Source organism: Kryptolebias marmoratus, linkage group LG22 (assembly GCF_001649575.2).
Source record: "Kryptolebias marmoratus isolate JLee-2015 linkage group LG22, ASM164957v2, whole genome shotgun sequence".
NCBI classification, from domain to species: Eukaryota; Metazoa; Chordata; class Actinopteri; order Cyprinodontiformes; family Rivulidae; genus Kryptolebias; species Kryptolebias marmoratus.
This window is the reverse complement of record NC_051451.1, coordinates 14,934,110-14,959,203: the sequence shown is the minus strand read 5'-3', so window position 1 is coordinate 14,959,203 and position 25,094 is coordinate 14,934,110. Positions and strand designations below refer to the sequence as shown.

The following is a 25,094-nucleotide window of genomic DNA, read 5'->3' as shown; positions in this document are numbered from 1 at the left end:
TAGGAAACCATAGTCAAGAAATTGCACTGGAATTGGTTTCTGTGTGCAGTAAACAGAGCCCAGCAGGTGCCTGGAGTCAAAATCACAGAGAAATCAGTTACTTCAGTAGTTAACTGAATGCACAGGTTTGCAGTAATATGTTCCCTTAGTTTGATGCAATAACATTAGTGCCTATGTGCAGTTGGTGTTGTATTAGATTTTGTTTTCAATCATAAACAGTCTATATTTTCAATGGAGAGTTGAGGGGTAAACCCAAATGGAGAAACATATGTAAATACATGCATATATGCATTTATTTGGTCTTAGACTTTCATAAACACAAAATACAAGCACGTCTTTTGAAGTTGAACAAACAAACAAACAAATACATTCATAACTTATTTTCCTGCATAAGGACAGCATGCTGAACCGAATAACAATATTATACTGCATAAATCTCTGTCCTCATATGAGGATCCAGTATCTCAGAGAGTTAAAGACTATCTACAAATTGCAGCATCCAGCAGTAGCATTCAATAACATGAATATTATTGGCTATAGTATCAGCAAAGTCACATTAGATATTCATGTATCAGACATTATCCTATTAACGTCACTTCAACAGTTAAAATAGAAACACACATAATTTTGAACTTTCTGGTTAGTTTGTGCACCGTTCCAAAGTACTTGTACAGGCTGTAGCGTGATGTCTACGTTTCTTCTGTTAAAGGAAGGTGAATCTTGTTATTTAACACCTGTTATTTAAAAGTTTTTTGGTAGAATTCGTCCAGTTTCCCAACTTCACTGAACCCAAACAATGATCTATTCCTTATTTTATAACAAAATAATGTCTTTTTGCCAATCCCAGTGCACATTTTCCTAGACTGACAGAAAAGAACGGACAGCAAAACTGTGTTTCTCGGCTGAGGTTCTGAATATTCCCGAGCGCTACTTTTATTTCTGGCCCCTGCTGGGCTCCGTAGCCGTTTCACGACATTAAATTGCTTTTTGACCGCGTTGCTAAGATACCGCCGCATGATCCCGCCCCCTTTTTTTCCCAGTCCAGGCTCCTCCGCTGTTTCAGCTGCAAGTGAAAGTTAATCAATATTTCGCTTAGCGCGGTACAGTTTTTGTTTTAGAAACGTTTACATGACTGTGTAATGCGTCACCGTCGGACATCTCACGTACAGCCGGACATGTAAGTTGAAACCTAATTCCCCGTTTTAACAGTTGTTCTGTTCACAATAACCAAAGGTAGCAAACAAAGCTAATAAAATCCAACCTTTGGATCTTGTAGCAAGTCTGAGCTGCTATTAGCTCACTGTTATTAGCTCCACAAGATGTCTTGGCGTCAAGTTAGTGAGAGGCACACTTCTAAAAACGACTACAATGACACAAACTACCGATAAAATACGTGTAATTTGTTAGCACATCGTTGGTTTGTTGTGATACCTGCCAGCATCATCATCATCTTCTTTGGCATTTGTTGAGCCTTATGGAATGAATTAATATCCTTAATAGTCTTATTTTGTTAAATAAGCCATATTATAGTGATGTCAAAAACTTCATTACTTTCTTTCAAGAGATCTAAAATCTGCTTGCTGATATGTTCATACTTCATACCACTTCATTTCTAAAGCACTTAAAATACAACAAAGCAGCTGACTGAAGGGATGTACAAAAAAAACTTTTATTGTTTAAAAAACATAGACATCTAAACATCATAAATACAACGAAGGAGTGCAGTATTAAGACACAGATGCTAGCTCACCCTGGGTTAAAAGCCAAAGGATAAAAAAAAAACGTGTTTTTAAACGAGTTTTAAAAACAGGAAGTGATGGGGCCTGCCTGACCTTCAGCTCATTCCACAGTTTAGAAGCCAGAGCTGCAAAGGCTCTGTCTCCTCTAGATTTATAAAAGGTATTCGGTACTGCTAAAAGCATCTGGTCACGATCTAAGAGCTCGTGATGGCATATAAAAGTGAAGCACTTCAGACAGATAAGAAGGGCTAACACCATTCAAAGACTTAAACAAACAAATATAACTTGACAATGGACTCAAAACTGAACAGGAAGCCAGTGAAGGGACGCCAAAACTGGAGTTATTGGCTCACACTTACCTGCACCAGTTAGACATCGTGCAGCAGCATTTTGTACCAGCTGTGAACGAGAGCGGGAGGCCTGGCTAGCTCCGATCAAAAGTGAGTTATAATAATCCAAATCCACCACAGCATGTCTTAAATTGCTTGGTACCACACTAAATATCAGACTGCTGTTGATCACATTAAGGACCGACGGGCCAACAGTAGGAAATACCCTCCTTAAGAAAACATGGAGGAACAACATCAAGGGGGGAACTAGATGATTTCATACTGGTAACCAGTTTCTGTAGATAGGAGAGAGTAAAATGCTCCAAATGATCAAATACACAGTTAATTGGGTTCTGAGAAGACATTGCCTTCAGTTTTATTTTTCTTTCTTCAGCAGGTAATGTGGATTCATCCTTTATGATCCATCAAAGATAAATAACAATGGATTCTCAAAGAAGGTAAAGCACATATCTATACACAATTGTGTTCCATATAAATATATATTTAATGGTGAGGTTTTAATGGAGAACTGTGCTGTTATAATCCGAGTAAAGTCTCGTAGCTATGGTTTCGAGACTAATTTTGTTGAGTCGCTTTGCTTCTTTTTATGTTTTCCACCTTTCTCTTTCTGCACAGTGTGGCTGATGAAGTCCAGTCAGAAGATGTCAACAATGATGCGTCACAAACAGCTGAAAACGTGGATCTCTTCTGTGCACCGCAGATGTCGAACTCAACAAAAGACAATGCACCAACTGAAGACGTGCCCGACAGCTTAGCTTCTCAGAACTCAATGAACTGCGAACCTGCACTGGATGACGTCGTTGTTGCAGACAGCAAAAGTGACTCAACTCTGACTCCCAGCGCTAATGGGCAGAAATCCAAGAGACCCACTTCACCCGGTCCTCACCCAGTTAAAACAACCTGCCTTGGTGCGTGTTCTGCAGATCCAAAACTCACCCTTTGTCTTAATGTCAGTCCCAGGAAAGTTGAAGGCACACCCAGTGACGTAGAGATGCTGAGCCCTGACAGTCCAGTATGCAAAACCACATTTAGCAGCAACTCTGCAGCTATATGTGATGGTGGAGGCACGTGTGCAGAGGACTCTGGCTTTGCACAGACCCAGGTAATGGAATCTCAGCAGGTTGTCAAAGATTTTGAATCTGGAGGTTCGGCCAAAGGCACCGTTCATCCTATCACCGTAAGCACTGAAGATGATGATGTTGAGATAGTGGATGGCAGTGGCTCCTCTAATGTCAGTCAAGACCGAAGGGAAAACCAGTCTGATGCAAGTTTCAAAGGGTACTTTTAAATATTTCTATTCTCATATAATGAGTAGGTTACTCTTCATTTTGTGCCACTTACAGTGGTCTTCACTCTTAATTTTGCCCAATGATGTGCTGTCCTTTTGCAGAGTTTCATTTCCAGTGCAGAACTTTGACGAAAGATGGCTGGGGACACCCATAGATGAGCTCAACAGACTACCGCAGTGTGCCCCCCCTCTGTCTGCACTGAAAGCAACAGCTAATCACTCTGTCACAGTTAGGGTGAGTTAACAACCACTTGTTCTTTTTGGGGCTCTTTATTTGCAGGCTGGAGTCGGAGCAAGAATGCGGATGTGACTGGGCAGGGAATACCCTTGGTGCTTTAATTAGAAACACGACAGCGTAAAAGCACTGTTTAGAGAAAGAACATAAATAAGATGAAAAGAAAGACGGCACTGGACCGAGCTGAGCCGTTCTTTGTTATTCCCACTGAGCCTCGTGTCAGTAGAGATCCTATCATATTATCTTCTTCTGCTAGTCCCGCAGGAACACTGTCAGTCTTGGTGTGTGGCTGCAACATTTCCTCATTTTCAACTGTCGCTGCTACCAAACTAGACACTTGTCCCAAAATATAGGAATAAGTTTACTCATAGGATTTCTGTTTGAATGAAACTCATAAAATAGATTTTACCTGTTAAGTCATTAACAGATAAATGGCTTTGTTCAATGCACATATATTAAATTAAGGCATTTGAACTCTATATTGGTCATTTACAGATTCACGTAGTCAAAACCTGACAATATTCTAAAATGTTCTTTAATAAAAAGGTCGAATGTACAGTTTTTCAAGAAGAAAAGCATTAGGCAGGCATTACTCTCTGCTGCTCTAAAACCGGCAGTAATCTGTAAGGATGTGTTGTCTTTCCGTCTTTAATTCCCGATTACAGACAGATCTCCTCAGAGAGGGAGAGGTCCCCGTCCCGTACCCGTCCAAGTTCAGAGACGCATGGGACGATGGCTCGGTGAAGATGCCCTGCTCTGAGAAGAACCTGTTTCCTCTGGAGACTGAGGTGAACTTGTAGTCCTGTGATTTAAATGTATCACAGCTTTTATTCATACATGTAATTCTATGACAAAAATGACTTATATATATCTTAAATGCACCTTTGGGCGCTGTTGTAAAACACGTATGTTGATTTCATTGTTACAAGGATGGTGGTCTTCAAAGTCGGTGGGAACTAATCCGAAATGCCTTGCAGAGAGGCTTCAAAAGTTGTCTGGATGTGAGGGTAAGACAGCTGCACATGTCTGAAATGCTTTGGAGGATTTCTGGAAAGCGATTGCCCAGATACATTGTAATCAAATGCAGAATAAGTCACTTTTTCTGTGTAGTTTTCCATGTTGCGATTCACTAGAGCTGAACAAGCCTGTCTATTTGTGTTTGAAACAAAGAGGAAAAAAAAAATCTAATTTCAATTAGGTCTTTAAACCTTATCTGCCTTTTGTAAATTTTTGTGCTTGTATTTCTTTCCACCCTCTTAAATTCTCAAAACTTTTTCAAACACACACACAACACATTCCATTAACAACCACATGGTGGCAGAGTTTACAATTATATATCAGGTTGAGCAGAAAACTCTTCATAGTCCGAGTGCCTGACAATTTTGGTACCCCGATGAATCTTTTTTTTTTTTTCATCTGCTAACAAACCATCTTCTACTCTCAAATTCTCTATGAATGAATAACTCCCAACTCTACTTCTCAGGATGCAATATTGAGGTACCACACGGCCCACGCAAAGAAATGGGACTTCACTGCCTTGAACCTTCTTTGCACAGAGGTAAGTGAATCAAAACATCAATGTTTCTTTATAAAGATAAAGAAGAAAACACACACTACTGGTATTACAGTATGTAAGTTATTATATGCTGTACATTGTTTAAGAAAATATTAATCCTGTTTTGTAAGGAAGCAAGATGTGAAAAATACATTTTTAGGCTTTTTTTTAACTTGTGTTTTAATAGATTTAAAGTGAAAACATAATTCATCAGACAATATGTGAACCTAAGTATTTAATATACTTCCGTTGTATAAGATAAAAAAACCAAACTGATAGTTTATTAAAGACCTTTTCAAGCAGTCGGCTTTTCTTCTTCTGAATATGAGCTTGCTGCTGTGTATCACCCCCCACCCCCCAAAGTACTTTAGAGCCACACGGGAGCACTGTACAGTTAGGACTGATGAGTGCAGATTATAGCTTCAACAGCTGTTGGAGAAGAACCAGGGGAATGTTTTCGTTTATACGTCTCCCTCCTCGTCACGCTTTCTGTCCTCCGTTCCGACGGTCAGGGACTGTAATCGCATTCCTGTTAGAATAATGTTCATATTGGGGTTAAAGAGGAGAGAGCGGCTGTCTTTGGCTATTACAAAAGAAACTTTAAAAACAGTTGGAGCTTTTTCAATTACTCTTTAAGTTCTTTTACGTAAACCGCTTTCTAAAAGGTTGTAGATTGGGATATTCTTGATATTACACCTAAACTGTATTTACACTCAAAATTTCCAGCAAATCTGATATCTAACTTATCTCAATTAAACTTTGATCTGCATTTGATAAATCACATTTGTTTTTTTTTAATTTTCTGGCTAAGTTGGTCTCCTATGTTTAAGTGAAATAAAAATATAAAGACTTATTATTGTTTTATCACAGTTGAGGGCACTTGTGATAAAAGTGAGCGGGCCTCGTGTCTGTCCCCTCTCATCATAACTTAGTCAGCTAAAAGGAGACTGTTGCTCTTTTTCTTTCTTCCTTATTGTCAAAATAATTTCTCAGTTCTGGCAGAGAGTTTGTAGATCAATAGCAACCCAAGCTTTTTATAGCTTAAGCCATTTTAATTAAAAGGCTCCATTAAATCTGTAAGGACTCCAAGTGGCCATCAAGAGAGTTGCTTTTCCAGGCTTGTCTTGCTGCCCACTCTTATAATGTGTGGAGCGTAGCTTACGTTTTTTTTTCTCCTAGTGCTTCAAAGTTAAGATATCTTTTTGAAACAGACTCCCAGGATAAAGGCAGGTAGAGGTTTAGAAGTCACAAATTGTTTATAAAGAGCTGATTTGAAGGCATGACATTGTTACAAATTCCCAGTCTGTGAAAAATATTGTACTAAATGAAGAATTTTGAATAGTGTTTATATAATTTATGTTTAAATTTGTCTCTTTTTTTACTGCCTCAGTAAAACAAAACAACAAAAAAATTGAAATAATATTAATTAAAAAAATAATAGAAATGAGACATGACTGAACAGCTCTGGGAAGGAGCTGCATGGACAAAATCTTTGGTAAAGTCCTTTTCTTTCTCTTAATATTATGCTAAGTCTGTTTCTAAAAATCTTTTTCTTTAAAGCAGTTTTGTTGCACACCTCAGCCAAGACCGCCTAGTTAAATTTTGAGCGACATTTTTGTAGCTCAGGGGTAATTGTGCGGCGATACATTTGCCCCTGAGCCAATGACTGACACTCCGCTCAGTGTGTAATAGCCATAGGGGAAGGTGGGAAAAAAAAAGAGAGTTATCCAAATTACGTCTCGTCGGTAAATCATCTTAGTGTTTCCCTCTCAGCCGAATGAAACTGTCACGGTGTCATTTTCTGATGAATTCCTGAGGGTTGAGCAGGATCACAGTCTAAGAATAAGTGACGTTGCTCTTATCTAAAAACATTCAGCGCTAAGACAAAACCACAGCTGGATTCTCTTCACTTTCGCCGCTTTGATTAACGGACTCTATGAAAAAATTTTCAGTTTGCTTGGAAACGTATTGGGACACCAGCTAGGGTTACCTCTAAAATAAAACCGTTAAATTTAAAGTTGTGACGTTTTAGCTGCCGGAAAAGTGATCACCCGTAACCCGAACATGCAGAAGATGAATGCATAATCGACCCGTTTGCCCATCTGTCACCAGATTTGAACTGTCCTGCTTTAACTGGTGTATTACACTTATTGACATAAAAAGGAGAATTTGTGTCTGCAGCTTAACCCCGGGGCCAGCTTGCTGCTTTTGCTGTAAAAATGTAGTACTGTCATCTTTCTGCCCTCATCCTGCTGCATCACCAACTACCATCTATTAGTCCCACTGGAGCACTTTATGATGTCTGCCAGCTCATTACTTCTGACAGCATTTAGTCAGACCTGCTCTGCAGCCATATAAATGTTCCAGGCCAAGTCGACCGCAGAGGACTTCCTCTTGAAAATCCCACCAGCCTGCCACTCTTCCCACAATTGGTCATTTGCATTTGCTCCAGAAGGTCCATTTAATCAGCACCGGCACCCCTGCTTACCTTGATAGAATGAGGCAAGTGATTGATGACAGTGACATTCGAAGCCAATACACTCATAAATGATTGTGCTGTAAATCTGGGTGTATGATGAAAAACCTGGGTGTTTATTTTAGAGGGGAATTGCCCGTGGATGCTGAGGTAAGCTGCAGCTGACGTATGGATGCCTCGGTCACGCCGAGCTCTCTCTCAGATTGATGGTAGTTCCCTCTGAATAAGGTTCTGTGCAGCGAGTGGCTCTGCTGCATTTTTTATCCTGCAAATGTTTGGATTGTGATGTGAGATGTGAACCATCACTTTTTGTTTTTTCGTACAGCAGTGCACCTTTGCTGCCTTCACACAAACTTTGTTTTTGTTGCTCTGGAGAACACCCCATTGTTTAAAAGATAAGCTTTTTTCCCCTCAACAACATAATTAGAAACAATACCATGGCTTTATTTTAACATATTGTCATCATGAATATGAAAATGTTCTGATGCATTTGCACATATCGAAAAGGTTATCTCTGCTAGCTCATATTTTTACTGGAAAAATTAAGATGTTGGAAAATATCTCAGATTTTTAAAAAAATTTATGATATAAATCATCATATATATTTAAAATTTATTTATTTGACATCTGACATGACATTCATTGGTAATTTAAATATTTCTTTAAGACAGTAGTAACACAAACCAGTGTAATCAGTAATTCTGCTTGCTTCAACGGTGCCACGAATATCACACTGGGGGACAAAAAAAACCTTTAGCTGATGTGTTTTGGCTTTTTACAGTGTCTTGAGCATTGTGAGGTACAACACCTATTTGACGAGGTACTCCCTGCCTTGGTGGACCTGGCTTTGAATGCTCCTCGCCTCTGCACAATGGTAAGAGATCAGTTTTGCCCTCTTCTGTTCAGTTTCTGTTCAGTAGGTGGATATGTTGTCTTCATATAATGATCATGATTGACAACACATGGGAGTTCCTGTTCCATTAAAAAAAAAAAAAAAAAAGGCTGTTTGACAGCAGCATAAAGAAATATCCTAAGTGTTCGGTGCAAAGAGGAGGAACATAAACCTAGATTCTATATCAGAAATCTCTGAGGCATTTCCAATTAACTTCTTTATTCCAAAAGCAAAAATCTAGAAATAGTTTCCTAAAAACAGTTAATAGTTATAGCTGCTGTGCCGAGGTGTAGATGATCTTCCTGCAAGGTACACATTCAGCTGCAAAAGTGACAATGTGTATTATATTTAGTGTAGAGTTTGCTCAAACCACTAGACCGTTTAGAGGTGGAGTAGCTGTAAGCTTGATTTTCTCATTAATCTGATTCTCAAGTATCACACTGTCTGCTGCAGTTTACACACCTGACTTATAATAAATACTCTTCACAACTCCACTTAACAAAAGTCAAACTGCTCAGATGTTCAGCATGGTATAATAACTAGTTTAATAACCGGAAGGAGATGCCAAGTTTTAATGGTACACTGTACAGAATCCACCTATTAGATAAGAGTGGCACGTAATGAATGTCTCGTTTCTACCTTTATTTGAAAAGAAGCGGGAATAAAAGAAGTTCATGTCATATCTTGTTATCATTTTAGGTTTAATGCACTAGCAATATTCGGCCTGATTACGAATGCTAACAATCCACACCACAAGTTCCTGTCACCGAGGAGCAGATTTTGGGATACCATGTTTGACCTGAAAAGAAAAGCCTCTCTTTAATTTACATTAAACGGAACTGGTTCATCCTACAGGTCCTCCTAAATGTCATCTCCATTTGTCTTTGTTTTCATCCTGTCATTAATTATAGCAATACAAAAATTACAAGATTGGTATTTTTGTAATGACATTATCTGTGTCAGTCTTGAGTCTAATTTAATTTACTGAACTCGCCTCCCACTCCTGGAAGAAAAAAATACTCTAGTAGCTTTTTGTTACATATTTAATCTTTTAAAACACAAAAAAACTATTTCTTGTCATGGAGCTTTCAGACTCTGTGTGGTTTTGAGCGCGAAGGCTGATGTTTATGTGTGTTTGTTATTAGAGCATGTATTGATCTGCTAACTGGGCAGCCTTGGGAGACTCTTTAGTCCTAATCAGTGAAGATGGATGAGCCCCATGTGTCTGCCTGAACAAACCTGACGGGGAGCAAGAGAACCGGAACCTTAATTACTACCACCCATTTTCCTAATGGAACCCTCCTTATCTCCTGTTTGCTAGATCGCTAAACTAATTTTCTACCCTCATTAGCCCTGCAACCTACAGTACTACACCCACAAAACCGTGTGTGATTTTTCATTATGTTAACATTGTGGATGTAATATTTAGCCTTCCGAGTTTTGTCTCTTAGCTTTGACAGTGTAGTTTTCATTATTTCGCTTTTGACTTTGGCCTCTTTGTTTCTCATTCTAGCCAATCCCTTTACTTAAGTCAGGTATGAACCATTCCCTGACTCTGTCTCAGGAGCAAATAGCCTGTCTTTTGGCCAACGCCTTCTTCTGCACGTTCCCTCGACGCAACTCCCGCAAATCTGAGTATGGCAATTATCCTGAGATCAACTTTTACAGGTACGGGCACACTGATGCAGGCACTTTATAAAAGCACCAAACACCTCCTGCCTCCTGTCGAGTCCTTTTCTTTAAAGCAGGAGACAGAGGAGACCGTAGCTGCCAGATTTTGCTGTCAGTTGCCCAAGTTTTATTGCATACGAACAGAATCAAGATGGCTCTCATTATTTTCACTTGAGTTATTAATTAGTAACCATTAATCAAATATATTGAAATTCATATATTTTTTTAATTTAAAATTTTCACGAAGGTGGAGTAGAATGGTTGTCTTGTGTTTTGATTGATCCTGCCATTTAAATAAGAACAGATTTCCATCGGAGGGGCGCTACTTCCTTGAAAAGGCCTAATAGATGAATCTTTTTTTCAGTAACTTCTGTCTAGTTTGTTAGTGGCCTGCAAGTTCACTGTAGAGTTTAGGTTTTCTATTAAGCTTGCATGCAGTGGTTAATAATGTAATAAAATAGTTTAATCTGGGTTATAGACAAAAAGTCATCACACCAGGCATTCTCTCATTTAAAAAAAAAAAATATTAATTTAGGATTTTCAAAAATGTGCTGCAACTGCATGGGACAATGAAAAGTCTTTGGAGATGTGGGCTGAGAATGTGTGTGTGTGTGTATTATAATCTTTATGTGGAACGAAGATCAAACTAGGGGTTTTTAAATTGATGCTTTCTGTTTCTATCCACTCAAAAGCCACTTGTCTGTTGGGAAAACGTAGGATGGCTAATTAAAACAAATTGTTTCGATGAACTGTTTTGAAATGCACACTTGTCTGCTGGTGTCTGACTTCTCTTAATCTTGTGAGGTCATTTTAATTGGAAGAGAGGATGTTGATGCCCGTGTGTACCTAAAACTAAACCAAAGAAAACTAGTAATTGCTTCTGAAATGGAAGTATGAAGCTTTTATTGCCGTTTTATTTCAGTGACATTAGGAGTACTGCTCCATGTTGACTCTTAGAGTAACAAAAATGGACCCATTTGACCTAAATCTTCACTAAAACATGTTCTTCATGTAAACCTATGCAATCATACATGTTTTTTCCTAACATAAAAAGGACATTTTTATTCATTTTAAAATATAGTTGTAGGTAAAAACAACATACTTTCCAGAACCCAGTGTTTGCTGTGGTCTAACCAGTCACTACGTGTCTTTAAGATAAGAAAGCTCTATTGTTTTTTTATATATAGGAGGAATATAATAAAATTATAGGTAGGTAGGTAGGTACATTTATTTATATAGCACTTTTCAGCACAAGGCAACTCAAAGTGCTTCCATTTTGTAAATGGAAGGTAGGGCTTCCATTTACAAAAATTGTAAGAAAATACTACTCAACAACTGTAGAATTAAAAAAGCATGACAAGTCATGCACATGAGTAAATAAATACATCAGTTACTTGACTTTTTTACTTATCTGTCCTGCTATCACCCATTTGATCTGAACACTCACCTGATATGTCTTTTCAGGTGTTTAGGGAAAAACACAAAATACCTTTGAAACTAAAATCCAAATCACCTTTATACTGGCTATATCTTTAAATTTAATGCTTTTATTTTACATATTTAGAGAAGGTTGTTCTTTTCTTGAAGAAAAGAGATGACGCAAAACAAGCGAAGTCTTCTCAAACAAAAGATGCTCTCTTGTTTTAGCTAAATCAAACTGCAAAACCTTTTAAACACTTTTAAGGTATTTTTTTAATACAAAATAATGTCTAATGTAAGTTTTGTTCCCAAACACTTAGATTAAGATCACTTTAAGTTTAAAATACTAGCTTTATTACTGTATTTTTGGGCAGTAAATGTCTCATTCTAACCATTGCTTTGTCCAGATGTCATCTGGCAGTAGGATGCTGCCAGTAGCAAGAAAACGTTACATTTACATAAACTTTACATTCTTCAGGCAGGATCAGCACAATTACCCCAACATTTTATTAAAACAACAACTCCAGCATTTGAACCAATACCTGGACTGTACTAGTCCAGCTGGAGTTGTTGTTTTAATAAAATCTTGGGGTAATTGTGCTGATCCTGCCTGAAGAATGTAAATATGCACGAATCAGAACTGCCGTCTAAACTCAACTTGGGCATTTGACACACCCGTCATTTTATATTAACTTTAATTGTACAGTGAGTTGTATGTAAGGATGCTGTAATAATGCGAACACTGTTTCAGTTGCAAAGTTGTCCGTTTCAGAACCACTTGAGCCTGTTTTCAGCATTTCTGCCTGCAGCGAAACACAGGAAAGAGCAATGGCGTCTGAGAAGATGAAACAAGACAACCGCTGCAGTCTAAAATGGGCCCCGGATCGTTACCGGCCCTCCCTTTCTCTCTGTAATTGAGGGAGTGTCCGTCACTTTGCTTATTGGCTACAGTAACTCTCTGTCTTGGACAAGCAGGGCAGCAAGCAATCTGCTGATTGCTGTTTTGGCAGATGTGTCAAGGTTTGTCCTCTGTTAAGTGATGGATGGATCCAAGGAGCAGCGTAGAAAGGCAGGAGACTTCTTTAGATTGTGTTTTCTGCTGTTTGAGACGAAGACGATACAGATCTCGTTTAACAGTTTTGTCAACAAGGAAAGCGTAATACTTTGGTCTGTGAATCATTAGGAAATGGTCAGCATCACTTAAAAATAGAAGAAAGTTTTAATAAATAATAACCTGACAAAAACTGTCTCCTTGTAGACTTTATGTAGTATATAAGGTTATGATGGATAAGATCTTATAAGATCTTTGATAATTAAATTAAATATTTAATTAGATTCAGTCTCCTTACTTCAGAAACATGTAAATGCAATTATTTATTTATTTTTTTAACCCTGGTATGACTAGCAGCTGTACTTGTAATCCTGCCTTGATTAACCTCTGGTTCTCCTACCGCCTCGTAGGATTGTTCCCTCTCTCACCATACTGACACTAAAGGATGTAGTGGGTTGGGAAAGTTCACACAGCATTGGTTAAATCACCTTGTAAAGAATTTAAAAAGTGTGTTTGTGTGTGTGTGTGGGGGGTGGTGAATCATACTTCATATGCGTGATTTGTCTTTGACAAATACAGTTGTTGTTTTTTTTTAATTTGCTGAAGTGCTTTTAGTTCTCTAAATTGTTAAAATTGATTGGATCCCCGTGTTTTAATTCTTTACTGACCAGGGCAGAAAGCAGTGGGAGGCAAAGATGAATGCTGAACTGTAATTAGTCATCAGCTTAGGTTGTTTTTATTGGAAGGAGTGGGCCAGTGTGGGGTAATTTAAGCCACCCATCCAGCACTCTCCCCTTGTTCTTCCAGCCTACTTTTTTTAGTAACTTCAAGGAGCTGAGACAGAGCCTCGGGCAGTGACATTGTCGGGAGATGGAAGAAACATCATGCCAGTTAGAAAGCTCGACTTCACTCATGTTGCTGTAGCCTGGTTGTGCAGTGAGTTATAGATGATAACTGAGCGAAACATAAATGTCTTCTATCCACTGAAGCATAAAGCATAGTTTTTTTTTATTTTAACACATCTTTATTGCATTCTATTGAAAAATATTATCATGTAGATTTTTAAAATACAAAGTCTTATGAATTCAAGTTCCCACTTTCTTTCTATTTCAGGTTATTTGAAGGTTCCTCACCAAGGAAAATCGAGAAATTGAAAACTCTGTTGTGTTACTTTAGAAGAGTAACTCAGACAAGTAAGCCCTAAAACTTTCCATGTTTTTAGTTATTTCTGTTGAAAGCTTTCTATTATTTTACCTGTTATGCTTTGTTTTTGAAGGACCCAAGGGTCTTGTTACATTCACAAGACAAGTTCTAAACCATCCACTAAACTGGGAAAGGTAATCACTGGCTGTCATTATAGACCTCGATTCAAATACACTAATAGTCCATATCTAAGAATATGCCTGTAATCTTTTTTTTTGGAGCTCTCATACTCAGCTGACACGTCTACATATCACTTGTGAGGGGACAATTGAGAATGAAGGATACGGGATGCTGCAGGTAAGAATTATTTTACTTTTTTTATGAAATACAAAACTATAACTCGTCATTCAGTGTGGTTTAATAAGCATCTCTTAGTCATTAATTGCTTTTTTTATCAAAGGGGTTTTAATGATAAATTTCAAATTCTTTATTGTTAAATAAAACACTTTATTTAAGATAAATTGTAAATATTACTCAAATAAAGATACTATTGTGATCAATGTAAATATAAAACGAGTAGCAATGACTCAGTCCAATGATTAAAAACCTTCTAGGCTGGTATAAGTCGTTATTGGATGCATATATTTTCATTTCTGCTTTTGGTTTTTGATATTTATACTGGGGAGATTATGATATTCAAGGCAAAACTTTCCATTTGTATGTAATGATAGAATCCTTCTTATTCTCTTAACAGATGATAAAAAGTGCCAGAAATGTCAATGAAAATCACATAAGCGACACAAAAATAAATTTTAACAGAAATGCAGCTCAATTGAGAAAGATATAATTAAAGTAACATTCCTTGAAGAAATGCTCTTCCACTTCCACGCCAAAGTTTTAAACAAAGATGTTGCACAATCTGTTAGAGCTTGGATTGTGTTGGGGATGATTCAGCGACTATCACTCCAAATTTTTAGCTCAATAGCTGTAAAAATGGCTGTGTTATAACCATTTTTGTTTTTGCTAAGGTCAGTTAGCTGTGATGGCCATCTTGAATTGGGTTCCCTCCAAAAGTTAATCAGTTGTAGATGTACGTCCAGTGATTACTTTCTGAAAGTTTCATTCAGATTTGTCCAGTTGTTTGAGGTATTTCTTTTAACAGACATGCCTAAACGAAAACAATTACATGATCGCCCACCTTTAATGGCAGGTGACACCCAGAGTTACTGAAATATGCTGCCACTAGTGGCCAGTATTACATTTTTGCTTTATTTATCACATATAGACGAAGCAATTTTTAAAACATAATTTTGGCTTTAAATGGAAATGTGCTTAAATTGGCATTTTCAGGGCAAAAATCCGAAAAATTTGGTTAAATTTGCTTTGCATTTTAACATAAACACAGCAGATGGATTTGTACTTGTTGATAGAACATTAAAAATATCTTCATCACCATTCCTTCTTTTGTGCTTTCAAAATAAGAGACTACCTTCAAGTCAACAGTGATAGTAAAGATTTAGTACGGATTTTGAAGGTAATTGTCTCTGCACGTGTTTGCACTGATTCGTCCCTTTGTCTCAACCATTCTTTGTGATCTTCTATGAAGGGTGCTTTTTTTTTCTGTAGCTCTGGTTGACAGCGTATGTATACACATGAGTAGCTCAGAGTGGCAAGGGTGGAGGCGAGGACCCTTGGGTGGGGAATGAAAGAGAAAGGCACATGTAGAAAACAAAATGATGAGGGTGAGGCATTTCACTGGGATGACCCAGTGGGCCAAGAGTCCTGCAGGTGGATTGACGGCTACCTCAGCAGGCTGTGTGCCGGCTGCGTGTTGAATTTCGATAGGGCAGAGTGGGCTGTCATCCTGTCAGGAGGTGAGATGGAAGGGTGTGGGGGTGAGATTAGGGCTGAACCAAAGGGGAGGAAAAAAAAAAAAGGGAGGAGTCGGGTGACTGGTTAAAAACATACACACGTGCACATACAAACACACCTGCTGTCACACAGATTGACGTAGCCGTGGGCCACTGAGCAGAACCTTCACCCCTGATGGGATGTATAAGTATCAGCATTGTGATTGAATGGACCGCTCTTTTATCTGTGCCACAAAAACAAGGACTGGGCTTACAGGGCATGAAGGTCTAATATCACACCAAAACAAAATATTTCCTGCACTTCAACAGCAGTCTTTATGCTTGGATTTGTTTCAGTCCGTTTATATTTATTTCATAGTAATACAAAGTGTTTCAGGACATAACTACATGTATATAGCTATGCTTTGTACAAATCTACACATTCTTTTGTACAAATAAATCAGGGTGTCAATATTATTGTATTGCTAATCATCTAGTTTTAAAGATATTTGATGTAATTGGCATAATTTTTAATGATCTTTCACACCTTGAAACATGTAACCTAAATCTTTCACATATTGTTAATTAATTAATCTGTTTGTCATCTAATTAATCCCAGGTGACAGTGACCCAAATCACCCACAAGATGGGTGGGTTTGTTAGTGACACACATTGCCGCAACACTGCTGGTATAATGTCCCAACAACAGTTTATGCATTTTAAAGTCCCACCAATCAGGTTAAACCGATGAACGTTTTTCACTTTCAAGAACCAAAAGAAGGAAGTCCAGTGTTGTTTTGTTATTTTTAATTTTTTTTCCCAAACACTTTGTAGAATCAACATAACTACTATTTATTCTGAGTGCAGTATGAACGTGTGCTCAATTATTTCTCTTTTTATCTAATAATGTACAAAACTTGTAGAACTGATAAAAACTGCTGAGGACAAAAAAAAAACACCCTTAAACATTTTTATGATTTATGTATTATTTATTTTATTTCTTTTTCACTCCAATCTGGACTAACAGAATATTAATCATTTGGACTTTACACAGCTGCTCTGCTCCCACAAGTTGTGGAGTTTTAATAATATCTTAAGTATTTATTTAGATATTATATGCTGTTTTGCTATGATATTTTGATTTGAATAAAGCATGAAGCATTCTGACTGTAAAACATTTGTTTTTAATGCCCTCTGTGGGTGACACATAATGAGAAAATAATTGAGTTGTTTGTGCAAATATTGGGAGTGACCATAAAAACCCCTCAGTAGTTCTCATCTCCACTAAATAAGCAAGTCAATGAATAATATATTAGTTTTTATATTGTTTTGTTCACGTTACACTCTACAGATACCATAAGGGTGTATTACCAGGCATTATTTTTAGGTTTAAAGCCAGAGGTTTTAGTGGGTAATTTTACACACAGCAATATATTCCAAAATTACCTCTACATAAACATTTTCTTATAGCAACATCCCAAATAGGCTCATCTTTGGAACTCCATATTTGTTTATTTCCTTCCAAACAATCATATCCCAAGGGAGATGAAGTTATACTTACTGACTAAGAAAATATAAAATTGAGAACAAACCATTTGACAAACTATGGGGTTGATACACTCTTAGTTTATATGTCTATCTTCTCTCTTTCTTTTTTTTTTTTTGCATCAGGTGGACTTTGCAAACAGGTTTGTAGGTGGTGGAGTTACAGGACACGGACTGGTCCAGGAAGAAATCAGGTTCCTCATCAACCCTGAACTTATTGTGTCTCGCCTTTTTACTGAAGCTCTGGAATACAATGAATGCCTCATCATCACAGGTGTGTGTGTGTGTTTTACTCTCTCTCACACATTTATAATTTTACCATTCAAGCTTTAACTTCTTTGACTTAACCTGGGAATGTGTGTCATTTTCTTCCAGAGTTGTGGTTTAATTGTGTATATATATGTCTTTGGTCAAACAGGATGATTTTAACCTGCACAAATCCTAAGTTGGGTTTTGAGTTCTAGAAATCATTGGTCTTAGAAGAACTCCTACTACACGTCTTGGTGTCTTATGTTTTATACCCCGTGTTTCCAAGTCTCCCAGTTTAAAAGTGGACTCATTGCATTGATTTATTTTGAGGTACTCCATTTTTTTCTTCCCCCAAGCAGAATTGCTTTATTTTTCAAGTTACATCTTATTGATTGATCAGCCTGATTGTTTGGTCTTCCTACTTGTCTTTGAAGACATGAAAGCTAACATCACAATTCACCCTTCATTGGTGAGAAACTTACAGAGAAGACATGTATATACCAGCCAGCCTGTATGCATTTACTGCCAAGTACAGACTAGACATATGTTGAGCACTTCAAAAGCACTTGTTCACATGTGGTTTACCTCCATTATTTTTTTGCCAAGTTGATGTGAAAGATGGAGATCCATTTCCTTATAGATGCTTCCAAATATTTAAATATTGCCTTAATTCATAAATTATTCAGTTGATACATTTATTAATTGTTTTTGTTAGGTTTGTTTATTAAGTAAGGCAAATATTTCAACTGTCTCATTTGACCTTATGTATTACAACTTAGCTGTGTGTAAAAAGAAGCTCAAAGAAAAGCTTGAACCTAATTCATTCTGTTTGTGGGTGTTTTTTTTAAAACAATGTACTTAAAAGATTTCTTAAGAATGGACCAAAATGTTGTGCCTCCATCACTGGGCTTTACTTGGTCTTTAGAGATTGTGAGAACACAATAAAACAGAGAAAACTATTAGCATAAGTTGTCCCCTGCTTCCCACAACATACACCCACCCGCCCTGGCAGTTCCCCTAAAAATCTCAACGTAAAAATCGACTCGTCTCTGTCCCATCTGTATTGTGTGGCGCCATGTTGTCTTTTCTGAAACTCTCTCCATAGTGACCTTCATTGGTAAGTCACTGTCCCCCTCCTTGCCTCCCATTATTCCCCTCCCTTCCTCTTCCCTCCTCCTCCTCTCCACTTAACATTATTACATTTAGACAGAAAGGAATTTATTGCCCAACTAAGGTCATCGCTCCTCTAATGGAATGAGCTCATTGCGCCATAGATTCATTAAAACCTTCAGAATATTCCGCGCACGATTGCAGTGTTTCCTCTAAAACTCTTGTCTGCAATTCTGACGCGAGTCTTCAAGTGCATTTAGGAGCTTGACATAACTTGGAAGATAAAACCAAATGTAAATGTGAGTGTCCTAGAGGGGTTTTTAGATCGGAAGGGAGTGATTCCTGATGTAATCTTGTGATTGAAGCTTGTATCACAGGATGCTGTCATAGGCAGTTACCAGACTAAATTGGTTTAAGGTGAAGATGGAGGAGGTCAGTTCCTTTGATGGATGAAATGATATGGCTAGCCTGTTCCGAAAAGCTAGATGGCGCTTTTGTTGTATAAAGTACTTAAGTGGTTGGATTTGCAATGGCTTGTACAGTAAATGTTTTCTTTCTTAACCCAATTAAAGCACATTTGTAAGAACGAACAAACAAAAAGAAGCCACTTTATGTACGGGTTGGTTTTGTTCTTCTGGAAAGGGGAGGAAACCTGTTTTATTTTGAAAGGGTCCTCAGTCATTTTTATGACTGATGATCTGTTATACCTTTTTACTATTTTTGCGCTCTTGGAGACATAATTGCGGAGGGTTTGAGACGCCCACAATTCATTTGACCCATTTTCTGAACATGTTTCAGATAAAGCAAAGAAACTGAGAACCTTGCAAACTTCATGAGACATTCAGGAGACTCCCTCATAATCCTATTTGTCATCTAGTTTCCAGCAGTTGGCTGCCCACTGAGATACTACCTTTAGCTTACCAGAAGGGGGAAGCCTTGGTGTTGAAGGATTTGGGGGTGGTGGGGTGTTAGGATTTTGTCTCTCTTAAGAAGCACTTGCAGTATTTCACCACACAGGTGTATTTACATCTACAGCAAATCTGCATCAGTTCCTTTTTGAAACTTTTGTGTGTCATAAGTAGGTAGGTAGGTACATTTATTTATATAGCACTTTTCAGCACAAGGCAACTCAAAGTGTCAGAGGACATTGTGTCTTTCAAAAGGCTGACCTTAAAGAGTCATCAGATGAAACACCAGTAAATAAGATGGACTGTTTAAAGAACCAACAGAAGATATATAGTGTCTTTAATTACAGAAAGCCACTCTGGTGGACTCAGAAAATAAATATGGAGCTGAAAATGAGTGCAATAAATCCTCTTTGATTTACAGCACAAAAACCTGCAGAACTTCTACTCCAGTTTGCCAAAATGTGCATCATTATTGCTGCAGTCTGTAACCTTGAGCCACTCGTGGCATTAAAAGGCACAAAAAGTGTTCATTTTTCAGGTTTCACAACATCAGTACTAGTCCAAGTGTAAAATAGGAGCAGTATTTTTATGTTCTTTTAAAAGATACTTCAAAAATATAATTTAGCTTTAGTGTTGAAAAACCTTTTAAATTATTGTGGAATCTTTTCCGCATCATTTCTAGAGAAAATGAGCTTTTGTAGTTTTTGATGGTAAAGGTTTTGTAATTGAGTCTCTTTAAGTGGATTTAATAAATAAAACTGCCCTGTTTGAATATGTGCATGATGTTTATCATGTGTGATAAATATTTTACAGGCACGACAATGATTGGCTTATTCTGCACCAAACTTCACTTTTCTGCACTGTTCACATCTGTTCTTATTGTGGCTTGAAGCTTTTAATTTCAAACCCTAAAGCAGATTACTTATGAAATCAATGGGCTTTATTTATGACAATCCAATAGAAGCCGATACTGTATACTCACATGGGGAGCATAGAAAGCACTAAATCTGATTTGGGAAATAAGGCGCTGAAACAGATTTAGCCCCGCTGTGTGCTCCCGACCGCTGAGCACTGAATAACATAATTTTCTCTTTGGCTTTGTCTTTCTGCTCCCCGCAGGAACCGAACAGTACAGCAGGTATACCGGTTACGCTGAGAGTTACAAATGGGAGGAGAGCTACAAAGACGAGACGCCCAGGTATTGTCTGTTTAGTGTTTTTGAGTCCTCATCTAATAATTCAAAACCAGTGACTTACACTTTGTAAGAAGAAGAGATGGGGGAATGTTAAATCTCATCTTTTGTTTTGCTTGTTTTTTTTTGTTTTTTTTTCAGAGATGACTGGCAGAGAAAATGTACAGAGATCGTGGCCATTGATGCTCTTAGATACAGACACTTTCTGGAGCAGTTTCTTCCTGAAAAGATAACCAGAGAACTCAACAAGGTGAGGGGAAATGCAACTTTAATTCCACCTCGCAAGAGTCGTTACAAAAAAGATATACTAAAAAAAACAAAAAAAAACAAAGGCACATGTTTGATTGACTTAAATAGAAATATATTTAAATAATAAATATCTTAAATGTAGATTTTGTAAAATGTTTTTTTTTTGTTGGCAAATTTAAGACTTGCTATGCTATTTGTAACATCACTGACAAAATCCTTGAACTTTTAATTTAATTCTTTAACCGTAATGTTAGCCTTGGAGTTTAGCACAGACCATAGGTGAGTTATCTACAGTAGAAACTTTCTAAATTGTGAAACCTGTAATTCTAGCACACATACAATTACACTCTAACATTACTTAACAGAACTTTTATTGTTTTAAATGTTACTTTTACTGGAATAAAAGTGGTCTAGTCGTCATGTTCGCCAGCCAGACTCGCCGGCGTTTCACACTCAACTCCTCCGTTTGAGGTCCATCATGTTTCTTGATTTTCAGAATGTAGTGAAAACTACGCTGCTCTCTAGAATTTTCTCAGCTGTTAATGTTTCCAATTAAACCCTATGTTGCACCATTTTGAGTTTCTGCTTCGTGTTAACAGTTTTATTGTGAAAAGTCTCTCTTGTGTGCATGTTTGCCTCTCTCATGCTTCTTTATGTGCATTCTGTCCAGGCGTACTGTGGATTCTATCGAAATAACACCAACATGAAGCACCTCTCTGCCATAGCCACAGGAAACTGGGGCTGCGGCGCTTTTGGTGGAGACACACGACTCAAAGGTACTATTGGTCGAAACACTGTTATCCGTATGAAAAGAAGGTTTCTGACAAGTGCAAAGAATTCAAAAGTTCTTTATGCACAGGAGCTTGAATGATTAAACTTTTGCGACCATAAAAAAAACACTTCTGAATTCTCAAGCAGCAGATGAGTGTCTTTCATTTGCTGTGCTTGTCCAGTCATTAACACCCCTGCTGAAGGAGTCCTGCAGTTATGCAGAATCCACCGTGAGGCTCAGTCACACACGCTGCTCTGCCTCAAACACCTCTTTTAGGAGCTCTCCCAGGGTGTCACTCGCCCGTTCCTCGTCATTGTTTATTGATCTGCTAACACACATTTATGTTTTCCATGGAAACAGATTGATTAGGGAAAGAGACACTATAAATCTCAGCTGATGTATTTATCTGTGGGCTTGCACAACATTATTTTTCATATGGTAGAGGGTGTATGCTGTTTGCTTGAATGCGCCTTGTTATCATTAGCCTAACTGACATGTGGAGCCCATATTCTGTCAAAAAACAAGCCCCAGTATTGGCAACATTACTAGCTTATAAATCAGAGTTACCTGGGTACGTTTATCTGTAGGGAAATGTAATTCTGTAAGTGGATTCACAATATTAGCTTCTGGGGCAGTAAACTCTGGAATATCTGGTCATTAAAGTGACCAGGCTGACTTGAGATATGTTAGCTACATAACACTAAGCTGTTGTATTGCTGTAGATATTATAAACCTTTTGCAAATGATTTGTATTTCTTGTGAGCTCATGAGTCAGAAATCCATAACGATTCTGTTAAATATTTAAACACCCCGAGACCTCATTTACAAAGACTCAAAGATTGAGTGCTGTTTTTGAGGCTATTCTAAAAGCGACATGGTATTTACTCCTCTGATACAAATTGCCCTTTTCACTCATTGTTTTCCACCCAAAGCCATACCTCATCCGACTGATTGACCACTTATTAAATTTCACATAGTTTTCAGTGGTCAATTACACCTTTTGCAATTATATCTCAAGCTAACAATGCTAATACAACCTAACATTCCTTTTACATGCTGCTGTGTTTTCTTTCCAGCACTGATCCAGCTGATGGCTGCTGCAGAAGCTGGGAGGGACGTTGCATACTTCACATTTGGAGATGCGCAGCTTATGAGAGACGTTCATGAAGTGCACGGTTTCCTCACTGAGAGACAAGTCACTGTTGGTGAGATGCTCAAAGCTAGACTTCCTGGCTCGCATTTAGTGCAGCTTGTTGAATTCTTTCATCTCTGGTTAGAAATGGGGGAAAGAAAAGTGAAACAGCCTAATAAAACTGCACGACAAAGCTACATTTGACTTTTTTTTTCTTAACAAATTAGTTGCTTGTTATCAATACACTTCACTTCATCTTTTTTTCTTCCCAGCTCCACATTAAAGATGCTGTACATATTGACTAGGAATGATTTTTACTAGCTGTAGTTAAAAATGTGATGTCTGTAAGGTTGTCACGCCACACAAAGGCTGTTTATGTTGGCACCTGTACGGTGACAGTAGGCAAATGAGTAACAGAGCGCAAGTTAGTCCACCTTACGGACCGTCGCTGCGTCTCAGTCCATCCATTCAGCCTCAGCCACAGAGTGGATTACTGCCTGAACTGACCCCCGCCTCGTCTCTCCCTTCCCCCTCTCTTCATTTTTCTTTGCTTGACATTTATTGAAGCCTTTCAGAGAAATTCCCCTCTAGCCATCCATTTCCTAAAGTGGAGCTACAGAGTGAAAAAAAAAAGCTTATGGCATGTGTGTGTGTATGTGATTTATAAATGATCCCAAACATACTTTCATTTTCCTTTCTTCTGCTATGGTTTCAGTCTCTCACTTTGGTTCTTTGAACCTGTTCCTTTGGTTTGTTGGTTTCTTTCGAATTATTTTCTTGTTTCAATCCATGTCATCCTTCTCTTGACCACCTCACCATCGTCTCTTTTTCCCCCTGCACGCTTCACCGTTGTCTTTTGTTTTTCATTCCAGGCCAGCTGTACAGTCTTTTGAACCAGTACTTCGACGAGGTGTGCAAGAACTGCCGCACGAGTCGACCTCACGTCAGCCTCTACGATTTCATCTACGACAAAGTCTCTTCTGGGATGTCACCTGCGACGGCAGACCCTCACTAACAGAAAGATGACACAAACTTTGCTCCACTTTCTGCCTCCGATAAGAAAGATTCCAGGTTCACAAACTTTAATGTGCTTAAAACCACTTTTCACACACACACACACACACACACTCCCTTTAAGTTTGTAATCCCAACACACAAACTACCAAAGCAGGGTTTTGCCTTTAAAACTGACTGTATTACGGGAGCCTCGTAGTCTGATCCAATGTTTGAAAACCTTATAGCAATAGTAAACCGTTGTTGCTGTTAGAGGCCTTTCTTTGGGGTAAATGTGATTTTGAATTTTTTTTTTAAATACAAAACGCTTATTACAAATATGGCCAAATATTCATCATATGCATGATCGTGGAAATGTTTCACCTCTGATTCTTTAAGACATGTTAGTCCTCTCTGATTATTTTCCTTTTTTGGATGAGCTGTTTTCTGTGTTTGCCATAACTAAACTGTAGTGAGCTCCCTCCGCGTCGAAGGACAATGAGACCTACCGAACTGTAGTCTATGCATGGGTAACATTTATTTATCAGATATTCTCCAGATATTTGCTGTTCATTTTATCCTCTGTGATATTCAAGTTGTTCATGTGTCCTTATGATTTATCAAGACAACACTCTGTGTTAGAATCATCTCAAATGAAACATACACAAAATCTGTGGTCAGTCCTCGTTGACCTTTATTTATATTCTGAACAACTTTATAGTTATCAAATATAATTAGTGCTAAGCACAGTATTAGTACTGTACATATGGGGAAATGGATAACAAAATGCACGAAAATCTGTATTTTTGTTATGTTTTTTACCCAGCATTTAATTTTGATGTGGGTTTGTTCTTGTATTATTTACAGTATTTTCTTACTCACGGTTTTTGATTTATTGAACGATTGGATTTAGACTGGATTTTCGGATGTAAATGTATGTATTGCATAAATGTATTTTAGGTTTTTAGGTTATACTATTTTTATTATGATTTCTTAATTAAAGTATATCCTGGAAAAAAAAAGTGTGGTTTCTCTGTTCTAATCAGTATTTGCAGACTACAATCACTGAAGTTTAATGTGTCTTAGCACACTTTTCTTTTTGTGAAACCATAAATTATTTAATAATTAAGACACGATTGAGTTTTGCTGTAGCACACGTGCCTCCGAAAAATTTCATTTGGCCTTCAGACATGCTTTATTAGATGATTTAGGGTTTCTAAATAACCTCATGACGTGGACGCCCATAAATGGTGTGTAGGCTTTGCTGTGGTAAGT

At 37.8% G+C, this 25,094-nt stretch overlaps 1 protein-coding gene across 2 annotated transcripts; it reads left to right on the top strand.

Annotated features, from left to right (window-relative positions):
• The first annotated feature begins 1,015 nt into the window (after positions 1-1,015).
• Positions 1,016-24,835, top strand: parga (poly (ADP-ribose) glycohydrolase a). Of its 2 annotated transcripts, none has more exons than XM_017431875.3 (18): positions 1,016-1,177; positions 2,466-2,526; positions 2,705-3,367; positions 3,480-3,612; positions 4,278-4,400; positions 4,542-4,619; positions 5,096-5,170; positions 8,425-8,517; positions 10,049-10,203; positions 13,790-13,869; positions 13,953-14,013; positions 14,101-14,176; positions 17,341-17,488; positions 20,601-20,679; positions 20,815-20,923; positions 21,593-21,698; positions 22,771-22,899; positions 23,699-24,835. In XM_017431875.3, exons 2-18 carry the CDS (start codon positions 2,510-2,512, stop codon positions 23,839-23,841), a joined length of 2,268 nt encoding a protein of 755 aa, XP_017287364.1. In that variant the 5' UTR covers positions 1,016-1,177; positions 2,466-2,509; the 3' UTR covers positions 23,842-24,835. The 2 variants fall into 2 exon arrangements, with proteins under 2 accessions (XP_017287364.1, XP_017287356.1); XM_017431867.3 differs by having other exon boundaries at positions 2,463-2,526.
• The last annotated feature ends 259 nt before the right edge of the window (positions 24,836-25,094 follow it).

What these genes read in the sequence shown, in the direction of transcription:
- parga (XM_017431875.3), top strand. An exon ending in CATCCACTAAACTGGGAAAG is followed by an intron (nt 14,014 to 14,100) that starts GTAATCACTGGC and finishes TTTTTTTTGGAG; the next exon opens with CTCTCATACTCAGCTGACAC. An exon ending in TACAAAGACGAGACGCCCAG is followed by an intron (nt 20,680 to 20,814) that starts GTATTGTCTGTT and finishes TTTTTTTTTCAG; the next exon opens with AGATGACTGGCAGAGAAAAT.